The 23,544-nt window shown below is 36.9% G+C and overlaps 1 protein-coding gene across 1 annotated transcript; it reads right to left on the reverse strand.

The window, feature by feature from the left end:
- Positions 1 to 20,457: 20,457 nt before the first annotated feature.
- On the reverse strand, positions 20,458 to 22,688 carry LOC122138806 (pollen-specific leucine-rich repeat extensin-like protein 1). Its single transcript, XM_042733428.1, has 2 exons — positions 22,059 to 22,688; positions 20,458 to 20,700 (listed from the first exon to the last, which is right to left on the reverse strand). The coding sequence occupies exons 1-2, from the start codon at positions 22,686 to 22,688 to the stop codon at positions 20,458 to 20,460; spliced, it is 873 nt and encodes a 290-aa protein (XP_042589362.1).
- Positions 22,689 to 23,544: the final 856 nt, after the last annotated feature.

The following is a 23,544-nucleotide window of genomic DNA, read 5'->3' on the forward strand; positions in this document are numbered from 1 at the left end:
TACCCTACAGTCTATTCATTAATCCAGACTCTTTCAGAAAAATAAATTCTTCTTTATATGTCTGCCCCTCATTTATATCCTTAAAACTTAAAACATTCACTCCATATTTCTTTAACTCTTTCTTTAAATCTTTTAATCTTATTCTTTGCATCTTATATTTAATTCTGTGACAAATAACATGCTCCACTGACTCATCTTCCGTTCCACAATCACACAAACCTGAAGGATGCTTTTATTTTTTTGTTTTATTTAGCCCAGTGTGAACTAACCTCATTCTAGATATTATAGTTTGCTTTCTGGGAGTTCTTCCAATTGATTTCATTTTTCCTGCTGCTTGTCCAATCTTATATAAATGATGTCCTTTACTTTCTGCATCCCATTGTTTCTGCCATGACTTTATTATATTAACACATATTATTGCTTTCATTTCTTCTTTACTAGGTATCTCCATAATTCTATCCTCCTTTAAAGCTTGTTTTGCTAAAACATCTGCCATCTCATTGCCCACGATTCCCCTATGCACTGGAATCCACATAAAACTAACTCTTGTGTCTATAAGTTTTATTCTATACAGGGATTTATATATTTCATAGACAATATCAGGTTTGTTTTGAGATGATAAAGACTGCAAAGAAACCAATGCTGATAAGCTATCTGAGCATATTACCATTTTAACCTTATTTTGTTCTAGCCATTGTAGAGCCTTTAAAATAACTAACAGCTCAACTGTAAATACTGTTCAATTATCAGGAGTTCTTTCCCTAATATTTATTTCCAATTCTGAATGAACATCCAGTATTTCCACTCTTAGGATCCTTTGATCCATCAGTAAAAATGACAATAAAGACTTATACATTGTGCTCAATCTTTCATCTACTGTATCTGCCCAATTTCCTTTCCCTTTAAGTCTCTTTACTTCATCTTGAATTTAAAGGTAATTCACCCATCTCCACTTGGATTGCACAGGCAGAAGATGACTTTATAGCCCCACAACAAATCCTCAGAGCTTGATTTTGTATTACTTCCAATTTCTTTAAGAGTGTATTTGCCGCTGATCTAAATACCACATTTCCATACTCTATCACTGGTCTTATTAAAGCAACATATATATCTGTCATGGCTCTTATGCTGGCAGCCCAGTCTGACCATGTTATCTTTTTTATATGATCCCTCCAAGTCAGTTTAGAATCAAATAAAACCCCTAAACACTTAAATGAGTTTACTTGTTCTATTTGTTTCCCATACATCAGTCTCTTTGTTGATTTAACCTTCTTTCTAGTAAAAACCATCATCTGTGTCTTTCCTATTGAAAACCTAAAACCCTATGAATAAGACCATCTCTCAGTCCTTTTTATTGCTTCTTGCATCTTTTCTTGGATTAATGTGACATTCTTCTCATTCTTCCAAAGAGCAATATCATCAGGAAATAGTGATTTGCCTATATCATATTTAACTTGACATGAAACACATTATTAATCATAATGGAAAACAATAATGCCTTTATTTCTATTTTAGCCAGCTTAATCAACAGTCCCTCTTTCCATACCACATTGTAAGCTTTTTCTACATCCAGAAATATTAGCATTACTGATTCCTTTTTAATTTTAATTTTTTTTTTTTTTTAATTTCTGTTTCCAAACAAACAACTGGATCCATTGTTCCTCGACCTCTCCTAAATCCATTCTGATAAGGAGAAACCAATCCTCTATTTTCTATATAAAAAGTCAGTCTTTCAACAATCATCCTTTCCATTATTTTCCCTACATGAGATGTTAATGCAATTGGTCTGTAGTTTAGTGGGTTTGTTAGGTCTTTTCCTGGTTTTATTATGGGAATTATGACTGCATCTTTCCAACTAGTAGGTAGACTACCTTCTCCCCATACCTTATTATACAAACCTTATAATTTACTTTGAGTTAAAAATCCTAAATGCTTTAAAATAATATAACAGATCTGATCTTTCCCTGGTGAATCTAATCCAGAATTTGTTATCTATAGCATCCCTTGTACCTTCTTGTCTCTGTAATGCTTCAAAATTTTCATCTCTAGTTTTATTTCTTCCTTGTATACCATCTTCTGATAGATTATTAGACCTATGAATTTTAAATAGAGTCTTAGCTACTATTCAACTTTTTCTTCATTTGTTACTGCCACAATATCTCCAGATTTTAAAACTGGATATTGCCAATCTCTTCTAATTCCCCTCATCTTTCTTATCATTCCCCATACCTCACCTACAGTAGTTGTTCTGCCAATTTTATTACAATAATCTCTCCTCCTATTTGTTTTTGCCTTTCTCACCACTTTCTTTACTTGAGTGACTTTACAGGATTGAGGGACCGCCGCGAAAGCGTTGACATTGTGCGTAGAGGTCAGAACAGATGAAAGCCATTGGTCAGTGCAGGGAGGTGGATTTTTGAAGGTTCATAGTTCATATTTTGTCTCATCAAAATAGCGATGTAGGTTTTTCAAGTATTATTTACCATTCTTTAAAGCACACGCAATTCCCATTGTAACCTGAAGATGTCAGCAGAATACAAATAGGCTAACGCATGAATCGGTAGTGGACCAAAAATTTAGTTTTCTTCATCCAAACTTTATAAAAATGTATAAGGAAAACCGTATATCAAGCGTTGTAACTAGTCTCTCTCTCTCTCTCTCTCTCTCTCTCTCTCTCTCTCTCTCTCTCTTCTCTCTCTCTCTCTCTCTCTCTCTCTCTTTTAATCACCTTTTGGCTTTTATTAGTTCATTTTTATGGTGTGGTACAGCAGTTCTCAAATGGGCGGCCCAACAAACGTCCAGACGGGGCTAAGACTTAAAATATTTACATTTATCTATAAAATTTAACATTTTATAGAACACTAAAAATATAAATGTTCAACGCTACAATAACATCATATTTAAAATGTTATTTTAGTTTATTATTTTAGTTATATTATAGTTTATTAGTTATTGTTATTCTAATATGATATTTCATTGGAGGTGTTTGAACAAGGGGACAAAAAAGGATTAGTGCTGTAGTGTGAAATTTTTTTTCTTAAAAGCATAAATTTCAAGTGCAGTTTCTCAATACTGTTTCTCTATAATGAGATATTGTCAAATTCTGTTATATACAGAATATAGTCATGTAAAACTGTTTGACATGAAATATTCAGGTAATATTAAATATAGCAATTATTCTTATAAGAGTAAATGCAAACTCCCTAACAGATTTATTCAAACTACAATATTCTGATCCATTATACAAAATAGTCTGTCTATCTTAAGAAAGGCAATACAGATGATCTGTGAAGACCAAAGAATGTTAATATATTGTTCCATAATGTATTTCTTCTAAGTTTCGTGAATTCTATTAAATGTTCTTGAAAAGAATTCCACACAATATTTTCCTGGAGTGACACGTCCACATGTGCTCTAAATAGCAGCTGATGTTTTTTTAGGTGTGTTTTAGTGTGTAACCGCACTGGGCTCATGGCAGAGGTGTTGAACCCTGGTTGGCATTGACCTCTAGAGTCGGATCAGGGCTCTTAGGGAATGTTTTCCAGGTTCTGTTGCCCCAGAATCCCTGATCCCAGTGCTGACCTCTGGAACCTCCCCCATGCACTGCTTCAGCTGTGGCTCGGTGGTGCCCCTCAACAGGCCCGTCCTGTAAGAGAATAACTTGTGATGTCACGTGCTGAAGGTTCTGGAATATGGGTAATGAATGAAGTGATGGTTTGCATTTCAAGTAGCATCCAAATTAATCAAATATTTTAATTACAAATGAGTATGATGACAGTATTTCAAATATTATCATCAGAACAAATTGAGTAAAAGAATATATATATATATATATATATGATTACATTACTATTTTATATTACAGTGCTATTTTAGAAAAGCTTTTTGAGTTTTAGTTGGATGTTCATCTGACGTTTTTCTTAAATGTTATTTCTTGTTTTAGAGTGTTTAGAGAATATTTAAAACATATTCACAATGTTTGCAAAATGAGAAAATTTAATGTTCTCTTAATGTTTTTTTTAACCAAGGAAAACCATTTTTAAAACATAAAAACTGGATGTTTTGAATGGTTAGATAACATTTGGAAATAACGTTTTTATAACTTAATGGGAACTTTAGCAAAAAAAATATATATATTTTTTTATTTTTTTATTATTATTATTACAAATTAGTTTGATGATACATTTTGAGTAAAAGTTGAAGGGAAAATGTTAAATAATCAAAATAAAATCATCAATTAAAATACAAATAGTGCTTAAATATCATAAACATAATATTATATTATTAACTGTTATAAATTATCTAACAAAATATTTATTATATAACATTTTTATTACAAACAGAAATTCTGGCAATTTTTTCTCAAAATTATGAAGAAACCGTCTTCCAGTATCATTCATAAAACAGTCATTCAGAGTTGTCTGGTCTTTAATAACGTTAAAAAACGCTAGCACTTTGTTTATACATTGTTCATAGAACGCTTCTTAAACCTTATTGTTTTAGAACGTGCGGAAAAACGTTTTATTATTTATGTTATTTTACATTTTTATTTGCAGGTTTAAATAATAAATAAACACTGATGTTTTTATATGCGCACTCAGACTTGCATATAATCCATCATGGCTCTATTGCTGCTCCATTAGAAGGTGTTTGCCTGTTCCTCAGTGGTGTGAACATTAAAACGCGCTAAATGACCTTCATTTGACTCTGAAATCTGTCTAATAAAGTGTTTTCCCTTGAATTAGGCTCTTTGAAGTGATGCAGTAAATCATGCTGAAGTCATCCTGAAGGAGGTCAGTCAGCTCTTCAGCTGCCTTTGCTTGGTTCTGTATGTGTCTCGTTCCTCTCAAAGGACATTCCCTTCACTGCTCCTACAGGAAGACAGTGTCCTGAGGGCATTTGGCTCTCGGTTGGTGTCTAAGGTGGATCTGAGAGTCTTTTTCTCCTGCTGTCATCTGCTGCTGCGCTTTTAGTCCGCTCTCCACGCGCGTTAATATGTCCGCGGATTAGTTTGTTTTAACGCTTTGAGTGTATTATTAAGGTGCAGGGCGCTTTCAGAACAGCGTAGGAGCATGGACATGTTATTTTACTCTTTAATCATTCTAATTCATGGAATTTATGCAGTATCTCGTTCTGGAAAAAACCTGATGCCGCACATGTGAGTAACTGTCTTTGGTTTGCTATTGCGCGCGCTTAGAATATTATTATTATTACTAGTTAGCTTTGAATATCACAATATATGATCGTTTCATGTTCGTGCTCATATTTATTAGTTTCTAAGTTATTTTAATTAAAGCAAACTAGAAAAGTTTTGGGAACTCTCTTTGACGCGTATTTACGCGTATTTTTGGTGAACTTGTGAGACGCTGGTTAAGGGTCAATCGGAACGTTCTCAGAATACTTGGCTAATGTTTTGGTTAGGTTCAGTAACTTTAATAGATCGTCCGTTCAGAGTTGTGTAGTCTTTAATAGCGTTTTAATGACATAAACGTTAACTTGAACATCATTCATGGAACGTATTATTTTTTTTCTTCAATTTTTTTTTTAAACGTTATTACTTCCTAGTTCTCAGAACTTTGGCTAACGATCTGGAAAGGTTGTTTCAAAGTTATGGGTAAACGTTCTTCCAGTAATGTTAACAGAACATTTTGTTCAAAGTCTTTAGCAAAAAAACAAAAAAGTAAATAAATAAACCTTATTCATACTGGACATTTTGAATGGCCAGAGTACATTCAGAAATATTGTTTTTAGAACTTATTGGGAACTTTAACAAAACATTTGCTGGGTTTTGGAATGTTTGGAGATCATTCAAAAGTAATGTTCACATAATGTTTGCAGAATGTTCAAATGGAACACTTCCTAAACATTCACATAATCAATAAAAAATGTATTGTCTGGAGAACATTCAGAAATAATATTTTGAGTGATTAACAGAAATGACACAGACAAAGCACACTTTCCCGTCTCTGTAACACAATCTTCCAGTAATCCCAGACATGAAACTAATCGCCTGGAGCTTCACTGTGAGCTGCGTATGTTTGAGGATATAAAACATTTTTACAGAGTGACTAATATATCAGTCTGGGAACTTAAGCTGTGTAAATCATGTATCTTGTCATCTGTTAGTGCAGAGATGTTTCAGGTGATTTATTGGCATTTATTTTTTAGAATAATGATCACTATTGCTCAATCTGACATGGAGCGACTAAGTATTTGACATTCTTACAACTTGTTCCACTGTCAAATTCATTCGAGTTTATAAAAATTACATGGAAGGACTGTTGAAAATTCCAGCTGACTAAATGATAAATGTTTATGATCCTCTATGTTTGGATTGGTGTGACCTAGTGGTCTAATATCTGGGCTGGTCACCAAAAAGTTGTAGGTTCTTCTTTTCAAGATGTTTCACTCAATGCTCAATGAGAACTGAACCTGCAGGTTAACTGAAGTGTGTGTTTTATCTCCAGGCCAAATGTGTGTGCTGAGCAGGAGGTGAAGCTTGTGGCTCAGATGCAGCCGTGCGTCCAGGCCTTCACGCGGATGGTTAAAGCCTGGAAACAGGGATGCCAGGGACAGTCGTGGTGCATGGGCTACGAGAGGAGGTGGGTCTGATATTCACACATAGAAAACACTGACTACACAAGCAACTTTATGTAAAGATAAACCTAGTGTCTGATAAATGAAAATCAACTGCTACTCTTAACATTTCTGTAGTATATAGCATGCATATTAAGTGTAGTAAGCACACTTTCCACATAAATGTGATCTATTCAGAATGGTTGTAGAACAAACACAATCTCTTTTTGATTTCACTGCCAAAAGTAAAGATATTTTTAATGCAAACCTGTATTAAAAATGTAAAATAAGCATTTCTGAGACATACTACAATGATGTAGGGATATTTATTGTTGGATACTGTTTGACGTATTTTAAAAAAATTGTGCACACAGTATATACAAATTGTTCAAGTCATGTGGCAACAGTGTTGTTTAGTTTTGTTTAAAAATGGTTGTTTAGTTTTGTTTGAAATGCATATTTAAAAAAAAATATTATGCACTATATGCTGTGTGGTTTGCATTTGTTTAAATCCTTGTCCATAATGTCACGAGACAACAGTGAAGTGTAGAACTTTAGGAATGTTTTTTTGTTGCATAATCTTTCACATCCTTTTTTTTTTGCCTAGTGCACTCCACACTATTCCCCTCTGAAACATCAGAAAAGGCTATTTTCCTCTCATGCATTACCTTTGTTCTCTAATCAGACTCTTTTGAGTGTAAGGTGTAGTTACACTTTTGATGAAAGCAGCAATTTGACAGGCATCTCCAGAGGGCAAACGCCCTGTGCTCACGCTTTGACAACCCTCCCCTCATGATGGCTCTGTATACTTAGCATGTGAGAGACCCAGGCCCTGCAATTAGGTGCTACAAACAAAGGGCACAGGGTTACGACTTTGGAGCCGAGATCCAGGACTGTAAACTATAGGGAGCAGGAAAATCTGGATCTCACATTCACAGAAAGCATCATTAAAGGGTGGATAAGAGAGAAATGTCGCTGATTACAGGCTCATAAGTTTGTGTTTTCACACATCGGAGCTCATCCACAAACATTAGTCATGACCTGATCTCTCATTCACTGACTAACCACAAACACACTCCGAATGGCCTTTAATAGCTCACAGAGAGAAAAAGGGATAAACGCTAAAAGCGGCTGATGACAGACTTGCGTGTGTACTCAGTTTACGGGTCTTAATCTTTACCTGTTGGCCAAATGGAAAAACAAATTAAAAACCATGCATATTTACTTGCTTTCTTTCTTTCTTTTTTACTATAGACTGGTTTCTTTTATGGTGCATGTAGTGTGTAACAAATATTTTTGTGCTTTTCAATATGTATTTTTTTTAGCTTCTTTTTTCTTTTTTATTAAACAGTAGTTTGCTGAACAAATTGTTGCTCTGTCTTTAAATAAATTCTATTGTAGTACTTATAATTAGTGTTTTCTTAAGGATAAAATCTACATCAGCTAATGCTGCAAACTACAGGGAGCCATATTGCTATAATATTAAGTTACAATTAACTGCCCAAACTATTCAATTCAGTTGCTGTTTATTTTTTAGATATAATGATCAACACTTAAATATGCAAACGTTTATACAAGTTTTTACATTAATTTCTAAATCTAATAATAACATTTCTATTATTGTTGAAATAGAATCATTTAAACAGTCGCTGTCATAACTTGTTTTCATGACAGATTTATTTAAACATACAATAAATAATTAAGACATCACTAACAAGTTAAGTAAAACATAATGAATATATAGGCTAATATTTAGCTAAATCAGAGATACCAAGTCCATATGTTTCCCCACGGAATTAGGCTGCTTTTACACTTTTGCCATGCGTTGTTTTTTAGGACCAGGGTTAAAGGGATAGCTCACCCAAAAATGAAAATTACCCCACTTTACTCACCCTCAAGCCATCCTAGGTGACTTCTTTCTTTTAAATGAAAGTCATATAAAAAAATATCCTGGCTATTTTAAGCTTTATAATGGCAGTGAATGGTGGTCCAGATTTTGAAGCAAAATAAAGTGCATCATCCATCATAAAAAAAGTCCTCCACACGACTCCAGGGGGTTAATAAAGGCTTTCTGAAGTCAAGCAATGTGTTTGTGTAAGAAAAATATCCATATTAAAAACTTCATAAATTGTAATCTCTGGCTTCCGCTAACTGTTGTAGGCATATTCACAAGAGTGGGATTCCAGCGAATGACAGAGGTGAAAACCAAGGAAAAACGTAATTGGAGTAGTTTTGATTACCAGTTAGTCTGGTTTTGTTTCGCAGACCTGGCAACCTTCAAATGCTGTTTTCTAGAGAGCATTTCTCTTACAAGCAAACGAGCTGTGGACACTGATGACTTACCTGAAATGTTACATGACATTTCGTTTACAAGCTGTTTTACTGATATCTTTCCACAGTTGAAAGACTGATTGAGCTATTATATGAAACATGAGATGTACATTTATGTTTATATTGTGTTATAACTAGTAGTAAAGAAGAAGGGATGATCGCTTTCACTCGCTGTTTAATCTGAAATGCCTATACAGTGATCTGTCACGCTACGTCAAAGAGTGTCAAAACAGCATTTATTGTTTGAATTTCCTCAAAAAATGTATAGGATTTGAAAGATGAGATTTATTCTTATCAAAAGCAGCGATATGGAAATTTCAGATTAAGTTCTGCACATACAGTGGTTAAAACAAAATATATGTTTGTATGTATTCATTGTACCATACAGTCTGACAGAATGTCATTTTTGCAGTTAGAGAGTGAGTGTGTTGGACAATATTAAGAACATATCCTTTTTTTCCCCACAGAACGGCTTACTATACTTCATACAGACAGGTGTACCGACAGGAGCACCAGACCATTTACAAGTGCTGCCCAGGATGGTCACAACTCAACGGGGAGGCCGGATGCCTATATCGTAAGTCTTCTTTAAATGCCACGATATGTAAAATCACAGTATTTACTGAAAAAGTATTCCCTTGTGTTAAGCATGTACCTATGAGCTTCAATGACAGAAGTCTGTATTTATGATCATCTTGAGGCCATTTTTTGGAGAGTAAATGCCTGATTATGCAGCTATAGAGGAAGTACAGATGGAGTTAGTGATTAAGAGTTTCATGCTCCAGGTAATTTATTTTACGGTGGTGTAAATGTGTCCAGATTATAGATTAGAGAGTGTTTCAACTCTAATATGAAGGTTCATGTTGTTGTTTTTTGTTGTTTTTTGCATGTTTGCACATTCCATTGTCCCCCCTGTCCACTGTGGAATTAGGAAATTAGTGTCAAGATTTGCTGTAATCCTCTTGCTTGTGGATTCTGTATTGCTTTATGGGTTTGACTAGAGTCAGTGCTTTATGGTGACTTACCAGGGTACAGACTGGAGAGAAATTTGCACAGATTAGTTGTACCACTTGTAGTGTGGACTGGTGAGTTGCTTACTATTCAAACTCTCTGAAATGTGCTGTTCTTTTGAAATTTCTATTCATCAAAGAATGATGAAAAAAATGTATATCATTAAACTAAAATATTTAGCAGCACAACTGTTTTCAATATTAAAAGTAATAAGAAATGTTGATTGAGCAGCACATAAGCATATTGGAAATAAGTATAATATGTCTATGGGATTTTTGCTCGTTTTATTGTATAGCAGGTAAAAATAAGTCTGTTTTGTACTGTAATAGCACACCTCTCCTAAAGCTGCAGATCTGAAGCATCATCATGTATTACATGGGATGAATTACACACCACATTTTAATACTTAGGGTTGGTGGTTTAGTTTAAATGGTTCTAATTGTCATGCTTGCCTCAGCAACAAAGCCTTGATCTCACTTTGTCTGAATTTGTTTTAATTTCTAAAGCCAAAAGCCCCGGTTTGTAATTGGATTTCAGCAGCTCATCCCGTCTGCTGTCTGGGTGGGGTCTTGTCATTGTTCTGGTAACAAGAGAGCTCTAAATGGACCAGTTGGGAATTCTTCGATAGGATTTAATAGGATACTACTGCATACTACCACAAGCAGCCCTGATGAAGAGTAGCCTAGCTATGGACCCTTATTAGGCCATGATATACTCACAGCGGTCAAAAAGTTTTAAAATAGAGTTTAAAATACCTGAACAGTGATATACCAAGGTGCTCTGTCCAGCGGCATTTTAAAGGGATACTCCATCCCAAAATGAAAATTTTGTCATTAATCACTTACCCCCATGTCGTTCCAAACCCGTAAAAGCTCAGTTTGTCCTAGGAACACAATTTAAGATATTTTGGATGAAAACCGGGAGGCTTGAGACTGTCCTATAGACTGCCAAATAAATAACAGTGTCAAGGTCCATAAAAGGTATAAAAGTCGCCATCAGAATACTCCATCTGCCATCAGACATGCAATCTGGGTTATATGAAGTGACGGGAACACTTTTTGTAAGCAAAGAAAACAGTTTATCATCTGTGCCACAAGGATGCGCTGGTTCTACATGTATTTAGCTTTGATTTGAAATAAAACAGCGCATCCTTGTGGTGTGGAGGATACAGAAGAGCATACACAGCATACGGTTATATGGAGAGACACAGAGGAGAACGTTGACAAAGGAATTATTGAATAAAGTCATTATTTTTGTTGTCTTCGCTTACAAAAAGTGTTCTCGTCCATTTTGGGTGAACTGTTCCTTTAATTCCAGATGTTTCAATAAATGAATGTTCTTCAGGGTTTATACTTTTTGTTAATTTATAACATTTCCAAGGTGTTTAACAGAATGAGGTAACTTTTCCAGAAAGTTAACTTTGGCAAGCTGTTTTGAACTCCAAATGAACTTCGTTTGGGCCTGATTTTGTTCAAAATGCTGTCATAGTGCCTCTAGTGAGAGCAGACGCCATATTTAATTTGCCAAGCATGAATATAGGGCTGTGAGAGGTCCATTCAATAACTTGTACTGTCTAAAAGCCTTCGTTAGAGTTTTGTGCATGCATGATGTATTTTTAGTGTTTTGTTGACTTGATGATCCTCATGTTCATTGTCAAATCAAGCCTGGCGTCTATTCTGACTAAGATTGGGTCTGTTGTTCTCTTTTGGATGAAGGGACTCTGTGGTTCCCAGAAGTGGTTTTGAGACTCCGGGTCACATTCGGTCAAAACAGTTCCTTGTACCCAAAGCCCCCTAAACTAAATCCTTCTCTTAATCAAGTTAACATCCACAGTTCGTTTTTACCCCTGGACTCGTGGCGGCTCGAGTGGTCTCATGCCAGAATGACTGACAGTTGCAAAAAGTTTATCCTGCAAGTTGTGATTTTCTCTGGAGTTTTATTACTAGAGCCAACACAAACCTCAAAGACCCCTTTGTCTCTCCGAGAAGGTGAAACTGTTCATTATATCTGCAAAATTTAGACTTCATCCCTGATCCAACTTTGGGTTGTTTTTAAACACGCTCAGCATGCATTCCTGTACACCGCTTAACATCTTTTCCTCTTCTGCGTCAGTATCTGTTGCCTTTAAACCACGCTCAGCTTTTATCTTGCAACTTGAAACCTGGAAGCACTTTAAGAAATGGGACAAACTAATCACTTCTTTTTCTGAGCCACTGAACACGGACAAAACACGAGTTGATGCTCACACCAGAAATCCCCCGTCTGACTGGCACACGTACAGAACGTCTGTCTTCACAACCTTTTCGTTCAGCGTGATTCACTGGCCAGCTGGGATGGACAATCAAGAGGCTGTTGGATTTGTAGCGGCAGTAAAGTGTGTGGCAGAAAAGGCAGTTTAGATCTTGTTAAGGAGTCGAAAGGTCGTCTCTGAGGTGTTGCCGTCATTTAGTGATCTGCTTGATAAAAGGAAGCTTGCAGTGATGGCTTTTCTTTGCCTTGCCCTCAAATGCTAATTAGTTTAATGTAGCAGTTCTTAACCTTTTTGTCTCTGAGGGCCTCCTGAAGGCCTCAAACTAGGAGCTGCAATTTTAATTAAATATTTATATATTTATATAAATATTTTAATATATAGAATTATAAATGATTAAAATAATAACATTCCATAATTCCAGAAGTTTCAATCACTGAATGTTTAGAGAATTTAGAGATTACTGTAGGAGTGGCAAATAAAATTAATTAAATATTTATAATAATATTGTGGGTTATATTTATGATAATATTGAATTTAATTATTTAAATAATTAATAAAAATAATATGGTGTTTGTAAACAATTTAAATTATTAGTTTTGGAGTTTGGCAACACATTAAAATAATAGTGTTATTTTGTGTTTTTTTTTTTTAATTACCATATGAATTTACAGAAAATTGGAGTGGCAATTTAAATCAGTTTAAATATGTATATAAATATTATTAATTATATTTATAACAATATACAGTGTTAAAATAATTAAAAAGAGTAAGTACAATAATAATAAATATAATACTTAAAATAAATTCTGCAATTTACACATTTCTTTACCAATGAATTTAAAACTTAGCCGTTCATGATAAGTTTTATTTATTTATTTATTTGTTTGTTTATTTATATTTTATATTCACAAATAGCAGTTTGTACCTAAAATATTTTAGAACTTGACATAATTACAAAAAAGTTTATTAAGTGTAGATTTTTTTTCACGGTTGCCAGGTATAGAAATCACACTTTTAAAATTCCCTCATATGTCCAGTTTTTCCAGTGTGTCTGAAATATTTAATTCTAAAGAACATAACAAAACCAAATCAAACTAAGAAACTAAAATAAATAAGCACAAGAATAAGACATCAGTTTACATCTTGATTTTTGTTTGTTTGTTTGTTTTAGCTTGTTTTAAAGCATGTTTAGTATTAACTAAAATCTTTTAAGCCATCTTACCCTCCACTGGGTCTAAAGAACACTTCTTCTCATGAGCTTCCTCTAATGAGAGTACTGTATCTCAAATCTTTGGCCTTAGGAGCCCGGTTTAAAATTTTGGCAACCCAGCACAGTGTCAAAATTGTTTATTGTGCAAAAGTAAATAAAATGTCTTTAGAATCAAACACTGAAATTTGTTAATAGAACCATGATTAACAAAAATGATTAACATGACATTGGCTGAGTAGGAAAATGACCAATTTAGCAAACTGTAAACAGCAACAAATGCCTGATTTTCAGTATTTATAGTTTGAGTGTCTGGTTTCGAAATGTCAATTGAATTTTGATGGTTTCATGCTCTTGGGAGGCGATAATTCATTCCATAAAACAAATTGTGGTCAGCATGCAAACTGTATTGTTTATTCTTGTTACAAGTGAGCATTTATTTAAAATAGTCTGCATACTTTTGTTCTTCTTTCTCAAGGATGAGTGCTTTTCACACAATCTGTCAATGTCAGCATCTGTTTCATCTGGCTAACTTCTACCAAGTGATGATGAATTTGTGGGAATTTGTGTAGTTTTTGACTGGACATGACCTTTGATATCAACAACAAAACATATATTATTTTGACTTTTAAAAGTTAAAGGAATAATTCATTCAAACATGAAAATCTGTTGAAATTTTACTGATCCTCAGACCATACAAGATGTAGATCACTTTTTTCTTCGTCAGTGTAGCATTGCATCACTTGCTCACCAATGGATCCTCTGCAGTGAATGGGTGCCGTCAGAATGAGAGTCCAAACAGCTGATAAAAGCATCACAATAATCCACACCACTCCAGTCCATTGACTGTCTTGTGATGTAAAAATCTGTGTGTTTGTCAGAAACAAATTCATCATTAATATATTTTAACTTGAAACTTGTCACTTCTGGACAAAATATCCTTATTCCATAGACCATAATCGATAATAACACTTCTTCCAGTGAAAAACATCCACTCACATGTTTGTTATAAACAGTTTTTGCTTGTTAATGGTGCTTTATCTGTGCATATTACTCGCCTGATTCAGACAAGACGATCTTTTCACTGGAGAAAGCAATATTACGGAATGCTACATTTCTCCAAATCTGTTCTAATGAGGAAACAAATTAATCTACATCTTTGATGGCGTGAGGGATAGTAAGTCTTCAGCAAAATAAATTTTTGGGTGTACTGTTCCTTTAAAAAGTAGACTTATTTTTAGTTGAATTTTATTATTAACATTTTGCATTGTTTTTTTTTTTTCCTGCGAGCCACTAGGTTTTCTTTTGTCTTTTGCTTTCTTCTTGAGATTTATGTCACTTTGCAGAACTGGAACTCATAAAATAACACACATCAAGGCGCTTCAGATAAATTGCTTTGGTTTAATTTGGTAAGGCTTGTGAGTGGGACGACAAACAAATTCTGTTTCTCATTCTGGTCTAAGTGTCTGCAAAACTTAATCTTGAAGCTAATTACAATCGGGGTTACACGCTGAAAACCTGTTTATTTCTTTGTTTCTCAAGTATACCAATTGACTTAATGCCACTTGGTTGTTTTAGAAGTGCCCTTGGTGCTTGAAACAGGCTTTAGTGAGACTTCCTTCCCTTTTAAGAAAATGTGCACTTGAAAATACTCATCTTTTCTTTAAGGAGCAAAAGTCAGAATTTGAAGTTGGGAGCAGTAAGTTTCAAGTTATTTTGATTGATGCTGACAAAGTGATTTAAAACAGAACTGACCACCAATAGAGGCAATAATGAGTGAGTGGAAGCAGGTCTTTGTTGCCAGAGACGGAAATGTCCTGAACGAGTACCAGGAATGTGCCTGACTACTGTCCTGGGTGGTCTGTCCACATGACCAACAATGCCTGTTGTTACAAAGACAGTTATTGTCCATCCATTCTTTCAGGTCTGCTAATGTTTAGAATGGGAATGTGTCCTTGAATTGGCACAATTGGTCATTTAAGGTGAGTGAAGCTCAGCTAATCGTTCACAACAATCCTCATGGACTTGAGTTGAAGGTATTTCAGGGTTTATGAAGATTCATATCATGTTTTGTCTCGATTATTGTGAGTTCCAGCACATCTTATGTAATAATGTATTATGTAATAATATGAGTATTGCCAAAGGTTTATTCATATTCAGATATGCCAAAAGGAAACGCTAATGCTCTTGAATGTTTGATCCTGACTTGTGTTGCTTATTTTGGTTTCTGTAAAACCGTTTTTTTTATATATATATATATATTTAGATTGCAGTTTTTCAGGTTTTGAAATGCATGATATTTTTTGCATATATATTAGATGATGAAAATGACTTTGAGTGACTGGTCTACTGGTCTTAAAAGTGCAATATTATGGTTTTTGCTTTTTGAAAATAATATTCATGTTTTGACATGACTTTCAGATTATTACAATATTTACATATCAAAGCATGTTACAGTGGTGGTGTAATTTCACATGCTTACATTCAGTGTTATTTGAGTATTATTTTTATACTTATAGTTGTTTGTATTAATTATAAAATATTTGTTATTTAATATTTTATACTTTATTTTTTTTATATTAAATTAAATTTTAACATAGCATACTGTATATCCATATATAATATACAGGTCCTTCTCAAAAAATTAGCATATTGTGATAAAAGTTCATTATTTTCCATAATGTAATGATAAAATTGAACTTTCATATATTTTAGATTCATTGCACACCAACTGAAATATTTCAGGTCTTTTATTGTTTTAATACTGATGATTTTGGCATACAGCTCATGAAAACCCAAAATTCCTATCTAAAAAAATTAGCATATTTCATCCGACCAATAAAAGAAAAGTGTTTTTAATACAAAAAAGTCAACCTTCAAATAATTATGTTCAGTTATGCACTCAATACTTGGTCGGGAATCCTTTTGCAGAAATGACTGCTTCAATGCGGCGTGGCATGGAGGCAATCAGCCTGTGGTACTGCTGAGGTGTTATGGAGGCCCAGGATGCTTCGATAGCGGCCTTAAGCTCATCCTGAGTGTTGGGTCTTGCGTCTCTCAACTTTCTCTTCACAATATCCCACAGATTCTCTATGGGGTTCAGGTCAGGAGAGTTGGCAGGCCAATTGAGCACAGTAATACCATGGTCAGTAAACCATTTACCAGTGGTTTTGGCACTGTGAGCAGGTGCCAGGTTGTGCTGAAAAACGAAATCTTCATCTCCATAAAGCTTTTCAGCAGATGGAAGCATGAAGTGCTCCAAAATCTCCTGATAGCTAGCTGCATTGACCCTGCCCTTGATAAAACACAGTGGACCAACACCAGCAGCTGACATGGCACCCCAGACCATCACTGACTGTGGGTACTTGACACTGGACTTCAGGCATTTTGGCATTTCCTTCTCCCCAGTCTTCCTCCAGACTCTGGCACCTTGATTTCCGAATGACATGCAAAATTTGCTTTCATCCGAAAAAAGTACTTTGGACCGCTGAGCAACAGTCCAGTGATGCTTCTCTGTAGCCCAGGTCAGGCGCTTCTGCCGCTGTTTCTGGCTCAAAAGCACATGCCTGTGCACGGTGGCTCTGGATGTTTCTACTCCAGACTCAGTCCACTGCTTCCGCAGGTCCCCCAAGGTCTGGAATTGGTCCTTCTCCACAATCTTCCTCAGGGTCCGGTCACCTCTTCTCGTTGTGCAGCGTTTTTTTGCCACACTTTTTCCTTCCCACAGACTTCCCACTGAGGTGCCTTGATACAGCACTCTGGGAACAGCCTATTCGTTCAGAAATTTCTTTCTGTGTCTTACCCTCTCGCTTGAGGGTGTCAATGATGGCCTTCTGGACAGCAGTCAGGTCGGCAGTCTTACCCATGATTGCGGTTTTGAGTAATGAACCAGGCTGGGAGTTTTTTAAAAGCCTCAGGAATCTTTTGCAGGTGTTTAGAGTTAATTAGTTGATTCAGATGATTAGGTTAATAGCTCGTTTAGAGAACCTTTTCATGATATGCTAATTTTTTGAGATAGGAATTTTGGGTTTTCATGAGCTGTATGCCAAAATCATCAGTATTAAATCAATAAAAGACCTGAAATATTTCAGTTGGTGTGCAATGAATCTAAAATATATGAAAGTTTAATTTTATCATTACATTATGGAAAATAATGTACTTTTATCACAATATGCTAATTTTTTGAGAAGGACCTGTAAAACATTTCAGTTAGCTGCCAAGTTTTATTTCAGTTATTTACAATTATTTTTAATAGTTTTAGTTTTAGGTAACATTAACAGCAGTAATGTATTTGTGTTGCGGTCTCTGATTAATCTAAGATATTCATACAACTCTATTGTGATACTCTCTGTTTATTGCAAGAGTTTGTCAGTTTTCAGGAGTGCGCAAGAGTGTTAACAGGCTAATAGTACAACAGAAAACCCCTGCTGAAGCCACATGTTCTTATGTCTCATGTCAGCTTCCAGGTGTAAAGGCATGTGATCAGCATCTCTTTGTGTCTGTGTCTCTGACAGCTGTGTGCAGTTACGGCGTGTGCTTTAATGGAGGTCAGTGCAGAGAAGGATCTGCTCAACTCTGCCACTGTCCGGCCGGATTCAGCGGTCCGAGCTGCCAGTACGGTAAGTCAAATACTCCAGCCACGTTATACATTCACTTTATATTTCTTCACTTTTATTTATTTATTTATTTGTTTATTTATACAACACAATTTATTTATTGCATAACATTTTTATACAACATCTTTCATGTATTATTGTTATTAATAATACAATTATTTATTATTATTGTTAATTATTATAATTAATATTAATTATTGTTAATATGGCAACTGGCTACTATTTATTTTAATTTAATGCACCAGGTTTACATTTCATTTCAAGTTGTATCCCGTACATATACAATAAAGAAGTCTGTATTCTGTATAAAAAAAAAAACTTGAATCTTAAAATCCAGTAGCTTTTGTGTGTGCACTCTATAAATTTAAAGTGTAGCATTTACTTTCAAATAAATTCAAGTTTCCCCCCAACAGAGCGTTTTCTTGGCTGTTTGAGTCTCTAATGTATTGAAAGCCAAGAATTTTATCTGTAACAGCAGTCATAGCCAGTGAGAGAGGATGCTAATAATGGAGGATGTTGTTTTTTGGTGATAATCTACACACGACAGGAAATTCTTTACTAAATTCGCCCTACATTTTTAGTTACTGTAGTCTCCTCTTTGTCTAGTAGAGTGATAACAGACACTGGTTTTGCAGTGCGATCATGGGTAATCCCAGGGCCACTTGTGTATCAAAGTGCTGCAGATAAATTCAATTAATTATGCAGCTTTCAGCAACATAATGAGCATCTAAGTTGATGTATTTGCTTCTAGAGACTCTGGATGCAACTATGTAGTTTGAATTGGCATGACCTGATGGCTTTCATCTGTTTTCTGCTTCATTTTTTCAACAAGTCTGTTTGCCGCAAGGGTATCTTGAAGACAAAGTCAGATGTGCACAGCTGGTAACCATTGGTAATTTATTCTGGGCAGTTTCTTATGTGTGTGTCATTAGGAGTGATGCTGACTGATTTGGTCTGCATGCACAAACACATATGAAAACAGTAAGAGACACAATCTATTACAGCAAAGAGTAATGGAGACTGTGGCCTAGTTTACCCCATGCATCTTCTTTAATGCCAGACTGACACTGAGAAAAGAGACAATCAGGAAGAAAATATCAGTGAATCTCACGAATCCTGTTGAGGATGTCCTGATCATATTTCACCTCAAAATCAAGATAAAATTTTATTTGCTTGAAAATAAAGGCTGAAGTAAGCTTATCCTGCTTGTGATAGTTGTGTGGTGGATATTCATTTATTTATTCACTCTTGCTGTTGTTCAATTAATATAAATAATAATAATGCATTAAAAATGGTATTGTATAAAAAAAAATATACAACACTATATGTTGTATAATATTTTATACAATGTCATACATTATTTTTCTTACTTTCATAATTTTTTTTGTATTAATACTAAATGCATGAAAGAAATGTTATTGTATAAAACACTATATATTTGTCACACTTCACTCGGGGAGCAAGGAATGAGGAGTTCTTCAAAACTTTAATAATCCAATCACACAGGAAAGGTAGGAGACACAGGGACACACGGATAGATGTTTAGAACCGACAAACACTGACTGAAAGGACTAGGGCTTTTTAACACAGGATAATTGGGGAAGAACTAGACACACCTGGAATCAAATTAACACAATCAACAGGAGACAGAAACTGGGTCACAGGGAGCAAAAACAAACACAGTCAGGGTTATAAATGCCCCCTTCCGGAAGGTGTGTCCTCGCACTGTAGCAACAACAGAGGGAGGCGTGGGTGGGAACTTGGGAGGACGTTCCGGAGGAGTACGGATATCTGGGAGGAGGCCGGCGGACAAAGAACAGGGGGCGACGAAGGAGGGAGGAGCCAGGGAAGAGACAGGAGGGATCTGGAGCAGGAGGAGCACAGCAGGACCCAGGCTTCAGCCATAACAGCGCCCACGGTGGGAGGAGCTATGGAGGAGGGATGGCCGCTGACTCCAGGGGGCCGACCAATGGCGGAGTAGGTGGAGGAGGAGCCAGATACGGAGACAGAGAGCCAACGAGCCAGGGGGATGCCGAGGATCCGGGGGGCCAGGGCAACAGAGGTGGGGATTCGGAGATCCGCGGCAGAGTCGGAGCGACTGAGGACCAAGGTGGAGCTGGCAGGAGGAAGGAGCCCAATTGAGCTGGTGGGACAAAGTGACGAGGCGCAGCCAGAGGAGAGGATTCCAGAGGTGATGGCAGAGCTGGAGGGACGAGGGAGCCCTGTGGAACTGATGGATTGACGGGTGATGGTGGAGGCGAGGGAGCTAGGAGCCGAGGTGGAGCCACTGGGTCTATGGACCGAGGCAGAGTCCAGGCCTCAGAGGCTGGAGGCGGAGGTGAGGGATACTCCGACCCTGGCGACACTGGAGGATGGCAGTTCTGCTGGGCTCACACCATAATGATGATCACTGGAGGGCGCTCTGAATTGGATTCGGGGGCTGGAGCCCTCCCCTCTTCGTTATGTCACCAATGCAGCGCCATACTCAGCTCATCCTCAGCCACGATGCAGGGGGCAGAGCTCCTCTCCACACTCACACCAACCGCGTATTTCTCCCTTGTGGCGGGCTCTGTTGCCGGCTCTCGCACCTGGTCTAACGGGTTGGGCTCAACTTCTGAGGCGATCCTCTGCTCAGTCGCTTGGCTTTGCTCTGGCTCGCAGATTGCGACAGGAAATGACTCTCCGTCATCTGTGGGCTCGGCCTGATGCTAACAGCTAAAAGCTAAAGTCACGATAAAGCAACCTTTGCAAATCATTTGAACTTTGTCAGTAGCCTACATCATAAATAGAACGAGGCATCAGATTGCTGTCAGGAATTTGATGTGTTGCTGCGCTGTATCCAGAGTAGTTAGACAGCATCAATGATTATATTAGGTTCTGTAGTATTTTGTTGCGTCCATCGCACTGTGTCCCTCGCGTCTGGCGTAGACATGGTTAGAGCCACACAGATGTATGTTCACTTCTGCATCTATTTGTGCCTAAAATGACACATACATGTGAAATTGTCAAAATGCCTCTGCAAGTATCCTTGTAAACACAGTTGCTTATGGATTTGGTGAAGGTAAACAACTGAGAAAGAAAATAGATGTGTAAAAGTATATAGCAGTTTAATGTTCCTGTTGTTTTCGGTGCCATGAATGTTAATCAAATAAAACACACAGAGAAAAATCACTTTTGTAGCTTTAACACAGATTTATTCATTTAATTTATACAGTGAAGACTATGCAGTGTTATTTTACATTTGATAATTCAGTTTCTGTACCTGAGTACTGTAAGTCTTACCTGAAAAAAAATATAAAAAACTGTTTATTTAAAGGGTTAGTTCACCCAAAAATTGTAATTATGTCATTAATGACTCACCCTTATGTCGTTCCAAACCTGTCGTTCATCTTTGGAACGCAATTTAAGATATTTTAGATTTAGTCCGAGAGCTTTCTGACCCTCCATTGAAAATGTATGTACGGTATACTGTCCATGTCCAGAGAGGTAATAAAAACATCATCAAAGTAGTCCATGTGACATCAGAGGGTCCGTTAGAATTTGTTAAATCATCGAAAATACATTTTGGTCCAAAAATAAAAAAAATTATGACTTTATTCTGCATTGTCTTATCTTCTGGGTCTGTTGTGAGCGCGTTCACAACACTGGAGTGACGCCGCGGACGTACGACGCTGCTGACGTGTTTTCTGGTGCTCCCAATAACAACGATAACACGTCAGCAGATTTTTTCATATATATCGCAATATATATAGCAGAAAAACAAAATATTGCAATGTGAGTTTTTTTTCCCCAATAATCTTGCAGCCCTATTCTGAAGGAATCTTGGGTTGTTGGATGTTTGCGTGTGTAGATCTGATAGTGGTCCGCTACCAGGAATAAATCTAGTAATAAATTAATCTGTTCTAATGTCGGATTAGTAACAAAATTCTGCAAATTAAAGATTTAAAATGAATGTAAAGCAACACAATACTTCTCCGCATTAATACGCCACCAACAGACTAAATAGTGTGAGTTGCCACCAACACACACACAAATTATCACAATTTCCTAGAGGCTGGTGCAAGACAGGGTCAGGTTCAGGTTGCCATGGCGGAGCAGGGGCCAACACTGGAGCAAGCTTTGGGGCTGGAGCCGCCACTGGAGCAGGGAAGAGAGCTGTGAGCCATCCATTTCTCCTCTTCCTCCTATTTTGGTTACGGGTGAATAGGGCTGCCCGCGGGTTTGAGTGCTGAACGGCCTGCGGGCTTGTGTGAACTTCAGCCGGCGGGCTTGACATTGGAGCGGCCGGCAGGCTTGACATCGGCGCTGTCGGTGGTCTTGACTGTGGAATGGCTGGCGGGCTTGTGTGAGCCACAGCCAGTGGGCTTGACTGTGGAACAGCTGGCGGGCTTGAGTGCTGAACGGCCGGTGGGCTTGTGTGAGCCGCAGCCAGTGGGCTTGACATTGGAGCAGCTGGCGGAGGGGTTCCGGATCGGGATCGGAGACTGTCCAGACACTGGATGACTGACTCCTCCCAGTCGAGTTTGGTGATGTCTGGGAGCTCTGTGGGCTGATGGTACATCATCCCGAGCCGGAACAGCGTCACAAGGGTTTCCCCCTCGAGGGAGCTGGCGAGGGCGGGCAGCACGAACGTTGCGTAAACAATCAGGTTGGGGCTCGCCTGAGCCACGGTGATGAACCTTGCTCGTTCCTCCATATGAGCGGGGAAAACAAAACACTTTTCAAAAAATGAAAAACAAAAACCGAGGAGAAAGGGTGCCGCTTACTTAAGTTTTGTGATCTGGAATTCTGTCATGGGTTATGCTACTATGAGGGGCACAGAGAGAGGAACGAGGAGATGCAGATTCAAATGCAAACTTGGAAACAATTAGGACAGGAACAGGAATGACCAAATAAGGGCATGGAAACTTAGGCAAAACAAAACAAAAACAGACCATAAACGTGACAACAGTAGGCAAATTACAATTCTTCTTTCCTAATTTCTACACTTGAAAGAGATATTTAGAATTTGGACTGCATTTAAGCTGCTAGCTGTCAGCAATTCATATTACACTTTTAAGCTTATATTTTTACGGACACAGCAGTAGAGCTTTTATTTTGAAGGAAAAGTCATAGCTTCAGTGAAAACAAAAACACGTCTCACTACAAATCTAGTGAAATTCTGTATATCTGCTGTGAAAATAAAGCCTAACTGGTGGCTGTTGCGTTCCCAAATGCATGCTTAACTCACATCACGTACAATAAACTAGTTCACTGTATTCATTCACTGTGAACAGAGCCATTCTGAGGCGTGGAAAACACCGGATCATGAGCTGATCGCCTGAACAAAGTATGCGCTTTGGTTTGAAATGCACAGCGTATTGTGCTTTCGCTGTACTTTCAACACTGTACCAAAGCATAATGGTCCAAAACACAACTTTAAAGACCTTTTATGTTAGAATAAGAAGTTTAAGTATATTTTAAAAACTACACTTTTTGCCCAGAAGACCTATCGTTTCTTTTCTTCATGTGACCTCGATAATATCGAGACAGTTTTGATATCACGATATTAT

This window comes from Cyprinus carpio, chromosome B11 (assembly GCF_018340385.1).
Source record: "Cyprinus carpio isolate SPL01 chromosome B11, ASM1834038v1, whole genome shotgun sequence".
Taxonomy (NCBI): domain Eukaryota; kingdom Metazoa; phylum Chordata; class Actinopteri; order Cypriniformes; family Cyprinidae; genus Cyprinus; species Cyprinus carpio.